General features: G+C 35.3%; 1 protein-coding gene across 4 annotated transcripts; it reads right to left on the bottom strand.

Moving 5' to 3' along the window:
• Positions 1–1453: 1453 nt before the first annotated feature.
• On the bottom strand, positions 1454–9647 carry LOC306844973 (membrane cofactor protein). 4 transcript variants are annotated; one of them, XR_013781950.1, is made up of 12 exons: positions 9403–9647; positions 8599–8784; positions 8411–8510; positions 8263–8333; positions 7664–7843; positions 5619–5792; positions 3566–3637; positions 3423–3449; positions 3098–3142; positions 2547–2595; positions 1772–1927; positions 1454–1660 (listed from the first exon to the last, which is right to left on the bottom strand). XR_013781950.1 is itself a non-coding variant. In XM_079377443.1 (12 exons), the coding sequence occupies exons 1-12, from the start codon at positions 9464–9466 to the stop codon at positions 1630–1632; spliced, it is 1068 nt and encodes a 355-aa protein (XP_079233569.1). In that variant the 5' UTR covers positions 9467–9647; the 3' UTR covers positions 1454–1629. The 4 variants fall into 4 exon arrangements, 2 of the variants coding, with proteins under 2 accessions (XP_079233569.1, XP_079233568.1); XR_013781951.1 differs by having other exon boundaries at positions 8599–8781; positions 9403–9599; XM_079377443.1 differs by having other exon boundaries at positions 1859–1927.
• Between the last annotated feature and the right edge of the window lie 6906 nt (positions 9648–16553).

The raw sequence follows: 16553 nt of genomic DNA on the forward strand, positions 1-16553 counted from the left end.
TGGAAGTTATGGGCCCTCGGATTGCAGTGTGAAACCGTCTGGGGTAAATGAGGATGCTTGCTCAAGCATATAACAAAAGATCCGGGTTACTACGAGACGGCAAAACCTACCGAGAAGCTTTAACACTGATAATGGGTTCATTCTTCCAAGATAGCTTAGAATAGCCTTATTGTATGTGATCAGCAAAAAAATTTACACCATTCCTGTCAGTGACACCATAAGAACTTGAGAAACCACCACATTCTTTGTAATTTGTGAAGGTCCATTGTCCTGCTAACTGTCTCTATTGGCATGTTTGCTAACTTTTTATTTGATATTTGTATACTTCTATTTACACTTCAAACTACCAACATAAACATTTCCTTTATAAGTACATAATTATTTTCCCCAGTATTTCTTCCTCTCCTTCCTTTTCACTCCATTTTTTCTTTTGTGTTAATAATACCCACTACAAAACATTAAGACAATAAATAAATAATAGATGAATATGTATTTTTTTACATCTCCATAGGGAAAATTAACTTAAATATGTTAAGTAAATATTCACATTTTTATCATCCACTTACAACCAAATTTATAAAGCAACTATAAACCCTTTATCATTAAGATAATACATAAAGCATATATGCAATATTAAAAATTAACTAATAAATAAATATTACTTATTAAACAAACTTAATTGTATACTTCAGTGCGTATCTTGTCGCACAATGTTTGTGCTACACACATGAATGATACCTCAAACCATGCAAAATCTTAACGAGAAACAAGTTACTACTTTTCTTAGAGACTTGACTTACAATTATTACCCAGGAAATAATGAAACGGGTAAAAACAATTCACTTGACTAGTTTAAAAGCAGTAAGTTTTGCTCTTTAGCGATTACAAATAAATAATAGATTTTAAAGACTGTAATAAAAATTGATTATTATGTTTGTTTGTTTTTTAATTATATGTTTTAGCAGCTTTTTGAGAACCACATTTAAAATGCAGTTTCTCTTTGCTTTCATGGGTTTGGCCAAGGTTTCTGTATAGAGCACACTTGTCTAAATGATTCTCCAGTTGAAGTATTTGGCTTGAATAGCAGCAAGTATCTCTGCCACTGTCCTGGTAACCACATTGCTGTGTGGTCTACTGCTTACGTAAAAGGAATACTTTTGAAGGGAGGTTTGGGGGGGGGGGGGAGAGATTATTACAACTCACATTAGAAAAGTTTGCTCATTCAGGATCAGGTTTCCTGTCACCATATGGTCACAGAAAATCTGACCCGGCTGTGCTGCACTGTCAATATCTCACTTTACAACGTCTCACTAAAACAGCACTTTTAAACGGTGAAAACACACGAGTGGAAACATGTGCCAGATATTCTTTTGGGTGGATTCTTGGTAACAAGATGGGGAAATTTAAGAGGTCAGGATTCAGTCATTCTGGGGGAAAAGGAACACACCCAAGTACTTAAAAAATCTTTATTCAAATATACAAAAATATCATCTTATGCTTTTATCAATAACTGTAATCTATTTCTAAAAGCAAAACATTTTGAAGCAGTTATAAATAAATACAATATCTAGTTTATAAAATACAACAAAAAAAGTTGAAACTTTAATGAATCCATGTGCAGGAATAATGCTAAAGGAAAGGAGCCGTCCGATTGTTCGCCCTGTGGTTGAGAGTCCAGATAAAACACATTAAGGACAATAAACACAACACAATAATACATTAATAATCTTTAACTGAGACTATTTTGCAACTAATGCCAGAACCGACTCACAATTAATGAGTGTATTAGTCATTGGATGAAGTCATGACTGAAGAAAACTCATATTAAGCCAATGAAGATTCAGATATGGGTGGATACCTGGAGTTTAGACCCTGATTTAGCAATAACTCTTCTTTTGCCCTCAGGTCTTCGCCAGTATTGTATGAACTATGCAGCATTATCAAACAAAGAGATAAAGTCATTATAATACATTATTTATTGGACATGTTCATTTTTTGTTAATATTGAATTAGCCATCCGCTCTGCGTGGTGTTTGGATGTAATTAGTATCTGGTCAGACATTAGCTCTGCATAGTTATTTTTGTCATTTTGCCAGCAGCACCAGACCAGCCTTTCCTTTGTAACAGCACACATTTTAATTAAAACATTTTATTTTTAACCTACTACGGCTCATATAATACATTTTCACGGGGTACATAAGCAATAATTTACTTGAGATTGAGGTTGTTTGCCCATGAACTCATGATGAGTATCCTGGGTATTGCTGGAAACGTTAAGGGTGGGTACTTGCATGGACTTCTCTCAAACCAGTACAGTGGGTTAAACTTAATTTGATGTTATTGTATAAGCTTTCTTAGCCCAAAAAGCACTTATTTGGTCATTGTAAAAGAAGGATTTGTGCAGGAAATGGCAAGAGAAAAGCTGATGTTAATGCGTGGATGAATGCATGTGTACAGCAGCATGCAGTTGAAGCGGAGTGAAAGTCAGCCATGCTTAGCTCAGCTGCGCTAAAATGACTTAAAAGCAAATGAGAGATATTACTCACCCTTTGTATTTAAAATGACGACACAACAAAAACAGACAGACTGTGCAGCCTGTGAAGAGTAAGTAGATACTGTTTTGATATAGGGTCAGGAACAGCTATGCATCACAGTCAATGAGGACCAAACACATTTTTACTTTTTTTTTTAATTTGCAAAAGATTTGGTATTGTATTCAATGAACTGGAAAATAAGTGCATGAGATATCTTAATGACCCCAAACTGTTGAGACGTACACACAAACACACAAAATATGGAGTCATTAAGATTTTTTTTTTTTTTAAATGTCGTTGAAAGTTTCTTATGAACACCAAGGCTGCATTTGTGTGATCAAAAATACAGTAAAAACTATAGCATTATTTACATGTTTTAAATTGTAACATTATAAATGTCTTGTTTTTGCTGTCACTTTTGATCAATTTAATGCATCTCCGCTTAAAATTACATTTTACTTAAACCACAAACTGAATGGTGTGTATGTAGTATTTGTATATATATACTATACACACACTAACATAAGTCTATTCACAGTTTAATCCAAGTCATTCATACTTACAGCAGCAAGAAACAATTGCAATCACAATTGCAATCAAAAAGACACCTAAAAGATCAATAGTTGTGTTACTACAAACAATGAGATTCATGAACAAAAGGAAATAAACATTAGATACAGTACGTGGTGGCCCTCAATTATAGTAGTGATCACTCCTCTTATTTGGAACTTAGACAAAATAAGCCATTATCATCACTGACTGTTTTGTCATATGGTGACATATGTTGTACGACAAACTACAGTCACCTCCATCTATACAGTAACCGCATTACTTTCCCTGAGGGTGATGTAGTCAGACACTGAATACAGTACAGAAAGAATGACTCACTCAGAATGCCAGGAATTTGTTCTCCTGCTGCAATAAAATACATAATCAAATAACCATTACAGCATAACCATAAACAAATAATTAGTGTGAAAGCTGAAGAAATGAAAACAACAACACAGGATTCTGTGGGCTGGACTCCTTACCATGTGAACGGGTGGAGGCTGTTGTAGTGTCTGTTGTTGTGGTAGTGCTTGCTTTTGTCGGTGTTATGATGACTGAAGAAAAAATATGAATACGTTGTTATCTGCTTTTGCAATCTTCTCTGATTCAACATTGCACATGTTGCATAAACATCTAGACAATTCAGTTGATTTGAACAATGTACAAACCAAATTCCAAAAAAGTTGGGACACTGTACAAATTGTGAATAAAAACAGAATGCAATGATGTGGAAGTTTCAAATTTCAATATTTTATTCAGAATACAACATAGATGACATATCAAATGTTTAAACTGAGAAAATGTATCATTTTAAGGGAAAAATACGTTTATTTTAAATTTCATGGCATCAACACATCTCAAAAAAGTTGGGACAAGGCCATGTTTACCACTGTGTGGCATACCCTCTTCTTTTTATAACAGTCTGCAAACGTCTGGGGACTGAGGAGACAAGTTACTCAAGTTTAGGAATAGGAATGTTGTCCCATTCTTGTCTAATACAGGCTTCTAGTTGCTCAACTGTCTTAGGTCTTCTTTGTCGCATCTTCCTCTTTATGATGCGCCAAATGTTTTCTATGGGTGAAAGATCTGGACTGCAGGCTGGCCATTTCAGTACCCGGGTCCTCCTCCTACGCAGCCATGATGTTGTAATTGATGCAGTATGTGGTCTGGCATTGTCATGTTGGAAAATGCAAGGTCTTCCCTGAAAGAGACAACGTCTGGATGGGAGCATATGTTGTTATATAACTTGGATATACCTTTCAGCATTGATGGTGCCTTTCCAGATATGTAAGCTGCCCATGCCACACGCACTCATGCAGCCCCATACCATCAGAGATGCAGGCTTCTGAACTGAGCGCTGATAACAACTTGGGTTGTCCTTGTCCTCTTTAGTCCGGATGACATGGCGTCCCAGTTTTCCAAAAATAACTTCAAATTTTGATTCGTCTGACCACAGAACAGTTTTCCACTTTGCCACAGTCCATTTTAAATAAGCCTTGGCCCAGAGAAAACGCCTGCATTTCTGGATCATGTTTAGATATGGCTTCTTTTTTGACCTATAGAGTTTTAGCCGGCAACGGCGAATGGCACGGTGGATTGTGTTCACCGACAATGTTTTCTGGAAGTATTCCTGAGCCCATGTTGTGATTTCCGTTACAGTAGCATTCCTGTATGTAATGCAGTGCCGTCTAAGGGCCCGAAGATCACGGGCATCCAGTATGGTTTTCCGGCCTTGACGCCTTACGCACAGAGATTGTTCCAGATTCTCTGAATCTTTGGATGATATTATGCACTGTAGATGATGATAAGTTCAAACTCTTTGCAATTTTTCTCTGAGAAACTCCTTTCTGATATTGCTCCACTATTTTTCGCCGCAGCATTGGGGGAATTGGTGATCCTCTTGTCATCTTGACTTCTGAGAGACACTGCCACTCTGAGAGGCTCTTTTTATACCCAATCATGTTGCCAATTGACCTAATAAGTTGCAAATTGGTCCTCCAGCTGTTCCTTATATGTACATTTAACTTTTCCAGCCCCTTATTGCTACCTGTCCCAACTTTTTTGGAATGTGTAGCTGTCATGAAATCCAAAATGAGCCAATATTTGGCATGACATTTCAAAATGTCTCACTTTCAACATTTGATATGTTATCTATATTCTATTGTGAATAAAATATAAGTTTATGAGATTTGTAAATTATTGCATTCCTTTTTTATTCGTAATTTGTACAGTGTCCCAACTTTTTTGGAATCGGGTTTGTATATGGAATGCAAAACTACCGGAGAAAGATCCACAGATTTCTGACGAACAGGAACGCCCATCATTCTCAAATTCATTTCATATTTGATCTAATTTGATGATGCTTTTAGCTACAAGTGCAGTACTCTAAGCAGACTGCAGAATGCAGAGTTTCCCTGGATATCAGCGCAGGAAGTGCTATAGATTCTGTACAGGCCTACTTATCACTCGTATCATGAATGCACACCTTGGCATATAAATTCCTATCCATTATATCGTTCAGAAGGTTCAGCTTACCTTCATCACAAACAGGAAGGGTAGACCAGCCACTCTTTTCACACACTGATGTAGCTAAACCTTTTATCCTGTAACCTGGCCAGCATTCAAACGTTGCTTTACTTTTATAAAAGTACGGAGGATTTCCTTCAGTCCGGTTACCGAATCTAACTTCAGGAACTGAACATTCAATAGCTGGGGATAGAAAGGAAACCTGATTAATGTCGTTAAAACATGAAAAAGCTGAACAAAAATGTAAAATGTTTTTGTTAAGAAGTAAATACTGGCAGATTGTAATAAACAAAATATAGCACTGCAACCACATCTCAAGACATCTGGCACACTGCAGCATGCATGGCATTTCAATAATGTTAAGTGAACCCAATAAAAATTCAAAACAAGATTCCAAAGCATTTTGTATAACCTAAGAATATAAAAGAATGTTTCCCTGGAAAGAAACATGTACAGAAAAATTTCTGCTTTAACCATTACTGAAATAACATACAGATTATTGGTTTAAGCAATATTTTTATAGATTTAAATAATATTTTATTTTAATTAATCAGTTGTTCAATATCAGGTGTACCAATACATGGCTCAATTTAGTTGTCAAGTGACTTATTCGTTTAATTATAATTTATTTGAATAATTATGAATTGTACAAAAATGAAAATAAGTCACTTGATCACAAAATGGAGCCTACATATCTACATCTATCTACAGTATATCTATCTATCTATATATAAATACACACACATACAGTATATTTTGAAAATATTTACGTCTATATTTATATTCATATAAATTATATTATAAATAAATATGTTTATAAAATATATAAACCTAAAACAAATTCTGAAATATATACATGCATGTGTGTGTATATATACATAATAAATATACACAGTACACATACATATATTATGTAAACAAAAACTTTTATTTTGGATGTGATTAATCGTTTGACAGCACTAATATTAATATATTCAAGTTGTAATAAAATTAATTTTAGAATAGCGTGATATTAATCCAATCCATGTCAACTTTAAGTAAAAATTAAATTAGAAATTAAAAAAATAAATAAAAGTTCTTCATATTGGAAACTTAAAAATGATTGGTAGTGATCATTTAAAAGTTTTTTTTTTTTTAACTCTTCTCATTATTAACACTCCCACTCATTTACTGCATTTTGTATAACATTCTTCCAGCACTGCCAGGCACAGCTATCCGATACTCCCCAACCTGCACCATAATGGTTTCACAGAATGATACATCGCCTCCCTAGAAACATCTTTCAACAACTGCCTGTCACCAGCAGGACTATGATGAAATGATAACATGAGGCTGAGATGATTCTGTAGGGCCTGGAGGAAACAGGCTGGGAGTGGTGAGTCACTGAAGACTCGCTATTACAGATCACTTCAACATATACAACAAAGACAAAAATCATAAAAGGCCTGAAGGACCTGCTGAGCAAGAAGAAGGGGACCTTCAGGTAGAAGGTTACCTAGAGATGTGCGCGGACATAAATAAACAGGTCAATAAGGGGACAAAACAATAAAACACAAAGTGAAAGGACAATGCAACTGTGCTGTGCAAGAATAGCAGGATGAGTTCTAACATGCAGTGCCCTGATGGTGCTGCAATACCATTGGTTGAGTCCAAATACAAGCTCAGACTGATCAAGGATCAGATCCTGAAGCACCTTTACTTATACATTTACAAAATGACAGGTTTCCAGTGATAAACAACTTGGCATCCAAATGACAATACTATGTTATGCAAATCACACAAGAACAGCCAGTAAGAATATATTTGAGTGCATTATTATAAGTTAGAGCTAAAAATCAACCTTCCTATGTAGAAAATAAATGGAGTTGGTACTTCCGGAACTGGCTATTGCACTCTTTACACAGCTACAGTGTGTGGCGCTAGATGCTAGACCAGTGCAATTGTTTGTGGGTGGAGCTTCCCACTGTCAATGCAGTTTATTAGGACAAAAATTAATTTGATTGGTTTCACGCTTGGAATTTAATGGAGTAAAAACTCGAATTCCAAAAACTGACCTATGCATTCCGGAGGTGGTGAACTATATTCCCCGTCTTCACCACATGTAATGGAGCTGTTGCCAACGAGGGTGTAGTTATCATCGCAGGAATATGTAATGACATCATTAAACACAGGTTCTTCTCTGGGTGCAACCCTCTTGCCATGCTCAATTGTATCTGGCCAATCGCATACGGTCACTATAAGAGACACGGTGAAAGAGAAGCTGTTACAACATCTCTGACTGTGAAGTTGCTCTAGACAACACAGATGTTGATACTGAATGTGCATTAGGGTTATTGCAGTAAACAAAAATCATAAAAACAAAATTCAAAATATTATAAACGAAGTGAATTCTAATAAAATGTAAACATATTTTATTTCAGCAAGTTGCTCAGGCATGGTTTTCATTTTCAATTAGTTTTAACTTGATGTAAAATAACTATAACTGAAAGAAATATTATGAAAAACTATTTAAATATATTTTAAAAATGACAAAAAAATTTAATCAAATATAAAAATGTATCAAATTAATTTAAAATATAAAAAACACTATAATAATGTCTCAGTTATATTCAAAATAATACTTATATGAATCTATCCAAAGATGAGGACTCACATATACATTCAGCTTTTCCACTCCAGCCAGAAACAAGACATTGCCTGTGGCTTGATCCTTCCAGATCATATCTGGATTAAAGACAAAAACAAAAGTCAATTACAAGTATGAGTGCAATATGGACAGTAGGGGCCACAGCGGTTCTTACCCTGTCTCACATCTGGGTTGTATGTAGGCACCAAACAATGTTCCATCAGGGATGGAGTAGGTCATATGTTCTGAAAGTTTAGGTTGGCCACAATCTATCTCTGAAATGAAAGCAAACATAGCAGTTTAGTACTTGATGTCATTTCTTTTAAGGGGACTGTCCCAATTTAGAAGTCAAAAGTGAATTACTTTTGCAGATTAATTTCACTGGACTCCAGACCCCCTTCACACAGGTGATTGAATTCGGACCTTCATCTCTCTCATATCCTTTTGCACACTCCACAATCGCTTCTGAATTGTCTGGAAAGCTATTCTTCAGTATGGATTCCGAGGACAAGACAATTTTGCCATTCAAAGCAGGAAATGGACACTCTGCTACAACCACAATAAAAAATTAGGGTCAGTAAGATTTCTGTGTGTTTGTTAAAGAATAAATACATTTATTCAGGATACATTAGTTTGATCAAAAAGTACACCTTTATAGTGTTACAAAGGTTTCAATTTCAAAGAAGTGCTGTTCTTTTTAAATTTCTATTCATCAAATAATTCTTTGGGGGGGGGGGGGGGGGGGTATTTACCATATTTATTTATTAATAGGGGGTATTTACCCTATTTTAGTGTGTTTTTGACCAAATAAATGCAGCCTTGGTGATCATAAGAGATTTAAAAAAAATAAATAAATAAGCTTACTTATTACAAGTAGTTAAATTTATGCACTTGACCATTATATTGTTGCGCCACCAACAGGTAAGTTCCGATAAAAATGGCATTTTCCCATTTAACTTTATTTTCGAGATTCTATAAAAAAAACATAAAATTCAAAGAAACAGAACAACCCAACCCAGGATTCTCTCGTGGTTTAGCGGCATCTGTTCAAGAAATTGCTCAGGCAGGCTATTATTGCAACACGCTGAAAAGTTTATGAAGTTGACAGACTGACTGGGTTTAAAAACAATCATTCAAGACGTTTAATTTAAAATCAGCTTAACTTACCTTTCCCCATAGAGACCAGTGAAAACAGCAGAAGAAGCAGTGGCCAAGCCTTTACACTTGTCATCGTTATTTGAATAGAATTTGTTTTTCAGCAACGAACACTTGTGAATATACAACAACAACCGGCAGAAAAACTTAACGGATGAAATAACGATAAAGCACTAAATTACACGGACAAAGATATTCCCCATATTAGCTTCACTGGTCATCTCGCTACAGATGAAAACAAAAAGCGGAATAAAATCAAAGGTAAAAGCGCAATCTAAACACGCCCATTCTGTGACGTAGGCCTGCCCTTCCCTCAGAGACTGTGAAGACAGACATGAGTCAAAGAAACTGGCTGTGCTGCTCTCTATCAAATACTAGTCTACTTACAGTGCTGCACAGTATCTGCCTGTTATATTTAAAAGTAGAATGTAATCTCTTTACAGTGTGTAGCAATGATTGTAAAACGAGTATGTATTTGTTTGTATTTGTCCTTTGACCCATACAATGTATTTTTGGCTATTACTACAAATATACCCCAGTTTTGTGGTCCAGGGTCACATATTAGACCGATTTCTGAAGGATCATGTGACACTAATGATGCTGAAAATTCCGCTTTACCATTACAGGAATAAAAATACTTTATTATATATTAAAATAGAAAAGTTATTTACAATTTTAATGGTATTTCACAATATTCATGTTTTTTTTTTTTTTGTATCAAATAAATGCAGCCTACATTGCGGATGACTTTGAGATGTAAAACATGACGGAAACATCCCCAGAATCTGTTCGTGATTAAGAGTACTTATTGAACAAGGTTAATAAATGAATGCTGTTGCTATAGTGTGCATGTATTTGAATAACAAAAACGCAAATGAATCCAGTCTGCTGAGGTCTTGAAGGCAGTCTCCAGTTTGCATTTTCAGAGTTCATGGAATGTGTGAGTCAGTGTAGGGTGTTCCCCAACAAGGGCGTCCCTCATGAAGCTTAATCTGATGATATATTACAGTGTAGCCTAGTTACAATGATATTTTCTTCCTCAGTGCTTCATGGTAACTATACGTCTAATTGCTAACATCAGTATTTGGTTATTTTGACATCTTGCTGTTTTTCAGTAACACATGGCTATTTTGAGTGTGTGCATGTGTGTGCGTCAGTGTACTTCCATAGAAACGGTGTTTTTGATTGCTATAGTAACTGTGTGTACTTAAGCACAAAAGCGTTTAATGATTCTGGCATCATAGCTTACAGGGAACCCTGACAGAGTTTATCTGCTGAAAAAATAACAATCATCCTTCAACATCACCTATGGTAAAATCACTCCAGGAAGTCAAAGTAAAAAAATAAAAAATAAACTGTCAACTAAATCGATCAAAAGGTTTAAATATTTTTAATGTTTTGTTTTATTTTATTTTATTTAAGATTTGTAATGTTTTTGAAAGAAGTCTCTTACACTCACCAAGGCTGCATTTATTTGCTCAAAAATACAGTAAAACATTATATTGTAAAATACTATTACAACCTAAAATAATTGTTCAAATTTGATTTATTCCTGCGATGGTAAAGCTGAATTTTCAGCATCATTACTCCAGTCTTCAGTGTCACATGATCCTTCAGAAATCATGATAATATGCTGATTTGCAGTGCATCGACTATTAATTTTTAACAGTTCTTTTTGTTATCAATGCTGCTGTTTAATATTTTTGTGGAAACTGTTTTTTTCAGTATTCTTTGATTCATAGGAAATGTTTCTTATTCATATTAGAATGATTTCTGAAAAATCATGTGACATGATTGCTGCTGAAAATTCAGCTTTGCCATCGCAGCAGTAAATTCAATTTAAAAATATTTTCAAATAGAAAACTGTTCTTTTAAACTAATAATCTCACAATATTCCCAAATAAATGCAGACCTGGTGAGCATAAGAGACTTCTTTCAAAAACTGAAAAACCAATCTTAATTATTCCGAACTGTTGACCTGTGATCGTTTCATTCTTTATAGCTGTATATTCTTCCTGTTTTATCAGTGAAACTGAATGACCTGTATAACATCAACTTTGTTCCCTCCGGAAGTATTTTGAACGGTCAGAGCTAGACATATTAAAGCAGACTCCAAATATGCTCTCTGCACTTATCTCAGAAACACACTACACCCATTTTATTCTGACCTGACTACAGAGATAAAACCACAGTCACTCTTTCCTTTTAGAACAGAAGAACCAGGTCTGTTTCTCATCAACTTTTCCACAGCAATTAAGGTTCAAAGAGTAAAGTTATAGAGTGGCACATGGTTGTTCATTCCTGTTTTTCACCATGCAGTGAGGCCCATGTAATAACTTTACTGCTCAAGCCTCAGCTATTGCATTTCAACAAGAACACACAGCTGTGTAATTTTTGGCGTTATAACATTGATATATTAAAATGTGCATTCATTATAAGTACATAAACGTTTATAATTACCACATAAGCAAATGATTTGCTTACATTAATGATGTGTTTTGTTGGAAATGACTCTTTAGTGACACCTGCTGGCACATCATAGAAACCGTAAGGCCTGCATGTTAAAGAATCCTAATATATTTCACCTGTCAAGACATTTATTATCCACTTTCACCACTGCTTCAGTGGTTTGCAATACATTTATCTGCTCCTTTATATCTCTGCCACCTAAAATACCTCCTCCAGTCTCTACGGCACTGAGTACTTTACACATCGCTGAGCAATCATGAAATGATACAGCAGTGTTCTGCTTAACTCAGCAGAACAAATGCCGCTTAGACTGGCATTTTTCTTTACTGTAAGCCATTAAAGTAGTCTACATTTTGTTCTGTGTGACAAGCCATAGGTTTTATCATCTAGACAATGCTGTAGGCGTGACAGGCCGGGATAAGACTTTCTGTAGACAACTTGAGCTGAGATGATAAATGTCATGGTCATAGTCATTGTATTTTTAAAATCTTTTAGCTTCAAGTCATCTTAAAATAATGAAATTAGTCAAACGCTGCTCTTATCTGTGTGCGCTCGGTTTTGTCACACTGTCTGTTCCTCTGCAAAACTCAGCAGAAAATGATCTTAATTAAATATAAATTAAACCGAGCTGATGTTAAATATAAAAATGCCAATTAAGGAATAATTCGCATATTTCAATAACATCATTATTCAGAAGCAGAAAAAGTTAATTTGGCGCAAAAGTGGATTGTTCAGGAGACCCTTTTCATTTAAAACAAAAAAATACATATTGTATTTTAGATACAAATTTTAAAACTCATTTGATTTGATTTTGCATAAAACGTTACATGACCAGAACACCGGATATGATTTTATTTTCTTTGCACTGACTTGAAATGTTTTCCCGCCGTACTTAAATAATTACTTAGAAAAATAACGGAACAAATATACATATTTCTATTCTTTCTTCTGAGAGACCACTCAGCTATTTTTTTATAAAGGTGCTGTACATTATTTAAACATTTACATGAATCAGACCACGTTATATTGAGCCCATATGAATTTAGTCTAATATGAGGTTATTCTAGGTCTCTCTTTTAAATATGAACACTGAAGATGAGTTACGTTATGTACAGCAGATACTAACATCGCTTTCATGACATGTCTTCACATTTTGTTGAATTTAAACAGTTTTCAAAGTCTGTAATTTGGACAAAAACACAATGTAACACCACAACTTATCATGAACAGTAATCTTGTCTTTGTAATGAGTTTGCATTCTCAACATTTACTTTATATCAAAGCTGTGTCACAGCTGTTAGTTACATATCCAAACCCTGAGGTCATAATCACTTCACACAGCATAAGAAATGGCCACCAGTCCTTTGGTATTAATAGATCATATCACTTCCTATGAAAACACACCTTTACACGTTTATCTTGGCCCCATTTCAGACCTCAAAACCACAATAAATCAGCCCTTTCAGAAACCTCCCACAATGTGTTTCAAGCAAGCATGGAAAAAATTAGATGATGACCTTAAAATAGATAGTTTGATAGAAGACATTACACCCGCAACATTCCTGTTTTTAGGAGGGATCATTTTTCCCTACTTTATAGTCTGTATTTAAAGACTGAATCTTTGCACATTAGGGGGAATCTCACAGAAAACTGTCTAGATCATATTTCACCTCCAAAATCTAAATTTGCATAAAAGACAATGAAGCCTAATGAAGTCTATTTGTAGGATTCTTGCGATTTGATTCATTGTGACAGTATGCATGAATTTAAGCACATTTCTCTTCCCTAAAAAATCTCTGTAATTGATTCAGAAGGTTTACTTTTCACTGCAGTCATATTAGATTAAACCTAATGCAAAACATTACAGTAATTTGAGTTTGAAGCGTAAAAGTGCTTATAATTGTCATAAAAATAATGCCATTATATTAAAAAATAAATAATAATAATAATAAAGCAGGCTTTATTTTCTTAAAGGAATAGTACACCCAAAATCACTTGCTCACCAATGAATGGGTGCCGTCAGAATGAGAGCTGATGTAAACATCACAGTAATCCAGACCACTCCAGTCCATCAATTTACATTATGAAGTGAAAAGCTGTGTGTTTATAAGAAACACATACATAAACAAGACCTTTTTAACTTCAAACTTCAAAAGTCTTCGATCCATCATATTGCTTTCTCCAGTGAAAAAGTTTTTGTGTGAATCAGGAGGGAAATATGCAAAGATTAGGCACAGTTTACAACCCAAAACAAATATGTCAGGATTTTGTCCAGAAGAGATGGATTTATTACAGACACACAGCTTTTCACTCCAAAAGACAATAATTGATGTACTTATGTCATGTGGATTATTGTGAGATTCTTATCAGCTGTCTGGACTCTCTTTGATGGCCTGAATGTGAGCAATTTTTCATTTTCAGGTGAACTATTCCTTTAATGCAAAATATTGTTTTTTAAATTTGAGATCAAATATGACCCCTTGACAACCTTCATGAGGTTCACCCATGCACATTGGCTTCTGATGGTCATAAACCAAAGCTTGACTGCTGTAAAGTACAGTATAGCCTCATAACTGAGGGGTTGAATTGCTTGCACTGCTTGCCTTCATCTTGAGAAGACTGGACTTGCATGTCCAGGAAAAAATTAAATAAATATTTAACATATTAAATCTGATTTCATAGAATATTTAAAAATACATTTGCATGTACCATTTGTTTTGTGACAAGTCAAAACTGTTGCTACAAGGTAAAACTACCACGGTGCTTAGCAAGAGCTTGGATCTCTACACCGAAATCAATGTCACAATCTGTTATAGCTACATATATCTATTCATATACATATTTCAATACATAAACATTTGATCAAGATGAAACATTTCATCTTGGTATATTAAAGCACAAGTTTCTGGTCATTTGCAATTCTAATATTTGGAGATCAGGGAATCAAAGACATGGAAGTGAGAACAGTCTGAAAAGTCCCTGCCCAAGAGTTCTTATTTACACCATTTGAAAATGTTAGAGATAAACTGCACGGGTCTAAAACGCATGCAACAAAACAAGGAGTTTGCATGCAGGGGGGAAAAATGATTCTTTGGGGTAAAGACGTGCTGTTTTTAACCGAAACATAAACTTGCATTGCTGTTTTGGTGATTGATGGGGCATGTTCCCTTGCATAAGGAAGAATTGCATTGTGATGTTGACAGAGTCCTCATGTTGTTTAATGTCAGCTGGCAAGAAGCAAATTAAAAGAGGCTGTCCGGACAAACAGAGCTCCATGCGTTCGACCACAAAGCCTCAGAAATAGCCTGTCCAAGATGATTAAGCAATGATCTCCATAAAGCAGTTTAGATGAAACTTCATGTCGAATCAGTCTGTGTGTGAGACTGCTTATTACAAACGTTTTTAAATCATTTGAATGAGAAGCTCATGCTGACCACTGTCCAAAGAGAAGCACATGAACATGGTTCACATGATACGCTCTGAAGCCACATGGAGAAAAACCAGGTGCAAGGCCAAAAACATACTCTTGGAAAGTATGTGAACAAGCATGTGAACGCTTGGTCAATGCGCTGAAGACACATTTTGTTATTGTAGCGGTTTCAAACCTCTCTATTCAGTCGGGTGATAAAGTTAAGACCTTGAGATAGCTGTGCCTCTAAGCTGTCGACTTGTTTATAGCGCCCTATCTGAGTAATAAACAACCTTCTATAGACTAAACAGTTTTGGGTCCCATTGACTTCCATAGTATGGAGAACAAACACTACAGAAGTCAATAGGTCCAAAAACTGTTTAGTCTATAAAAGAAGATATTTTGAAGAAATCTGGCAACCAAACAGTTTCGGGTCCCACTGATTTCCATAGTATTTATTATCCATACTATGGAGGTCAATGGGGGCCAAAACCCTTTGGTTACCAATATTCTTCAAAATATCTTCTTTTGTGTTCCTCCTATAAAAAAAAGGTTTGGAACGACATGAGGCTTATTTCCAAGCCACAATTCACATAACAGACAGTTTATGCAGTAGAATATATTATATGATGTATCAACTTTAAGTTTTCCGTAAATTCAATATTATAAAAAAATTCAAATTCAGATTTTTTTACAGTATAGGGAACATGTTAGGAGAAGTTTGACTAGGCAACGTTCTACACAAGTGCAAATGCTTAAAACACTGACCTGCTGTACATGTTATAATGATGTATAAAGAAATCTCGATCATTCCCTTGAGTAACCCTTGAAGATGTTTAGTTTTGCCTGTGCGAATAAACCAGATGTGATGTTATTTCGGTAGCTAGCTATAAACATGTCGACAGTTTAACTAACTCGCTCAGCAAGATTCTCTTCCACCAGCAGATAATTTGAGCTAATTCCCATGATAGTGCTGAAATGCTGAGAATGCAACTTGCAAGCCATGATGAACTGTGTGAAATCATAGATAGAAGAGTTTGCATTCACATACTTGCGTATGTTTCTGGCCTTAAACCTTCTATTCTCAAGGATCGCCGAACTATTCGCAAACATCTCGCATCGCTTCCTCGTGCGTGAGGATACGTGCAAAACTAGGGATCTTCCAAAGGCCGTCACTCAAGGGTCCAGGGTGGTCAAAGACTAGACTCACCCTGGTGGTGACTGGAGCCACATCTGTGGTGACAATGTCGTCTTTCCTATCTTTGTTCTCATTTCCTTTTCTTTT

The sequence above is a fragment of the Barbus barbus genome (genome assembly GCF_936440315.1).
Source record: "Barbus barbus genome assembly, chromosome: 25".
Classification (NCBI taxonomy): Eukaryota; Metazoa; Chordata; class Actinopteri; order Cypriniformes; family Cyprinidae; genus Barbus; species Barbus barbus.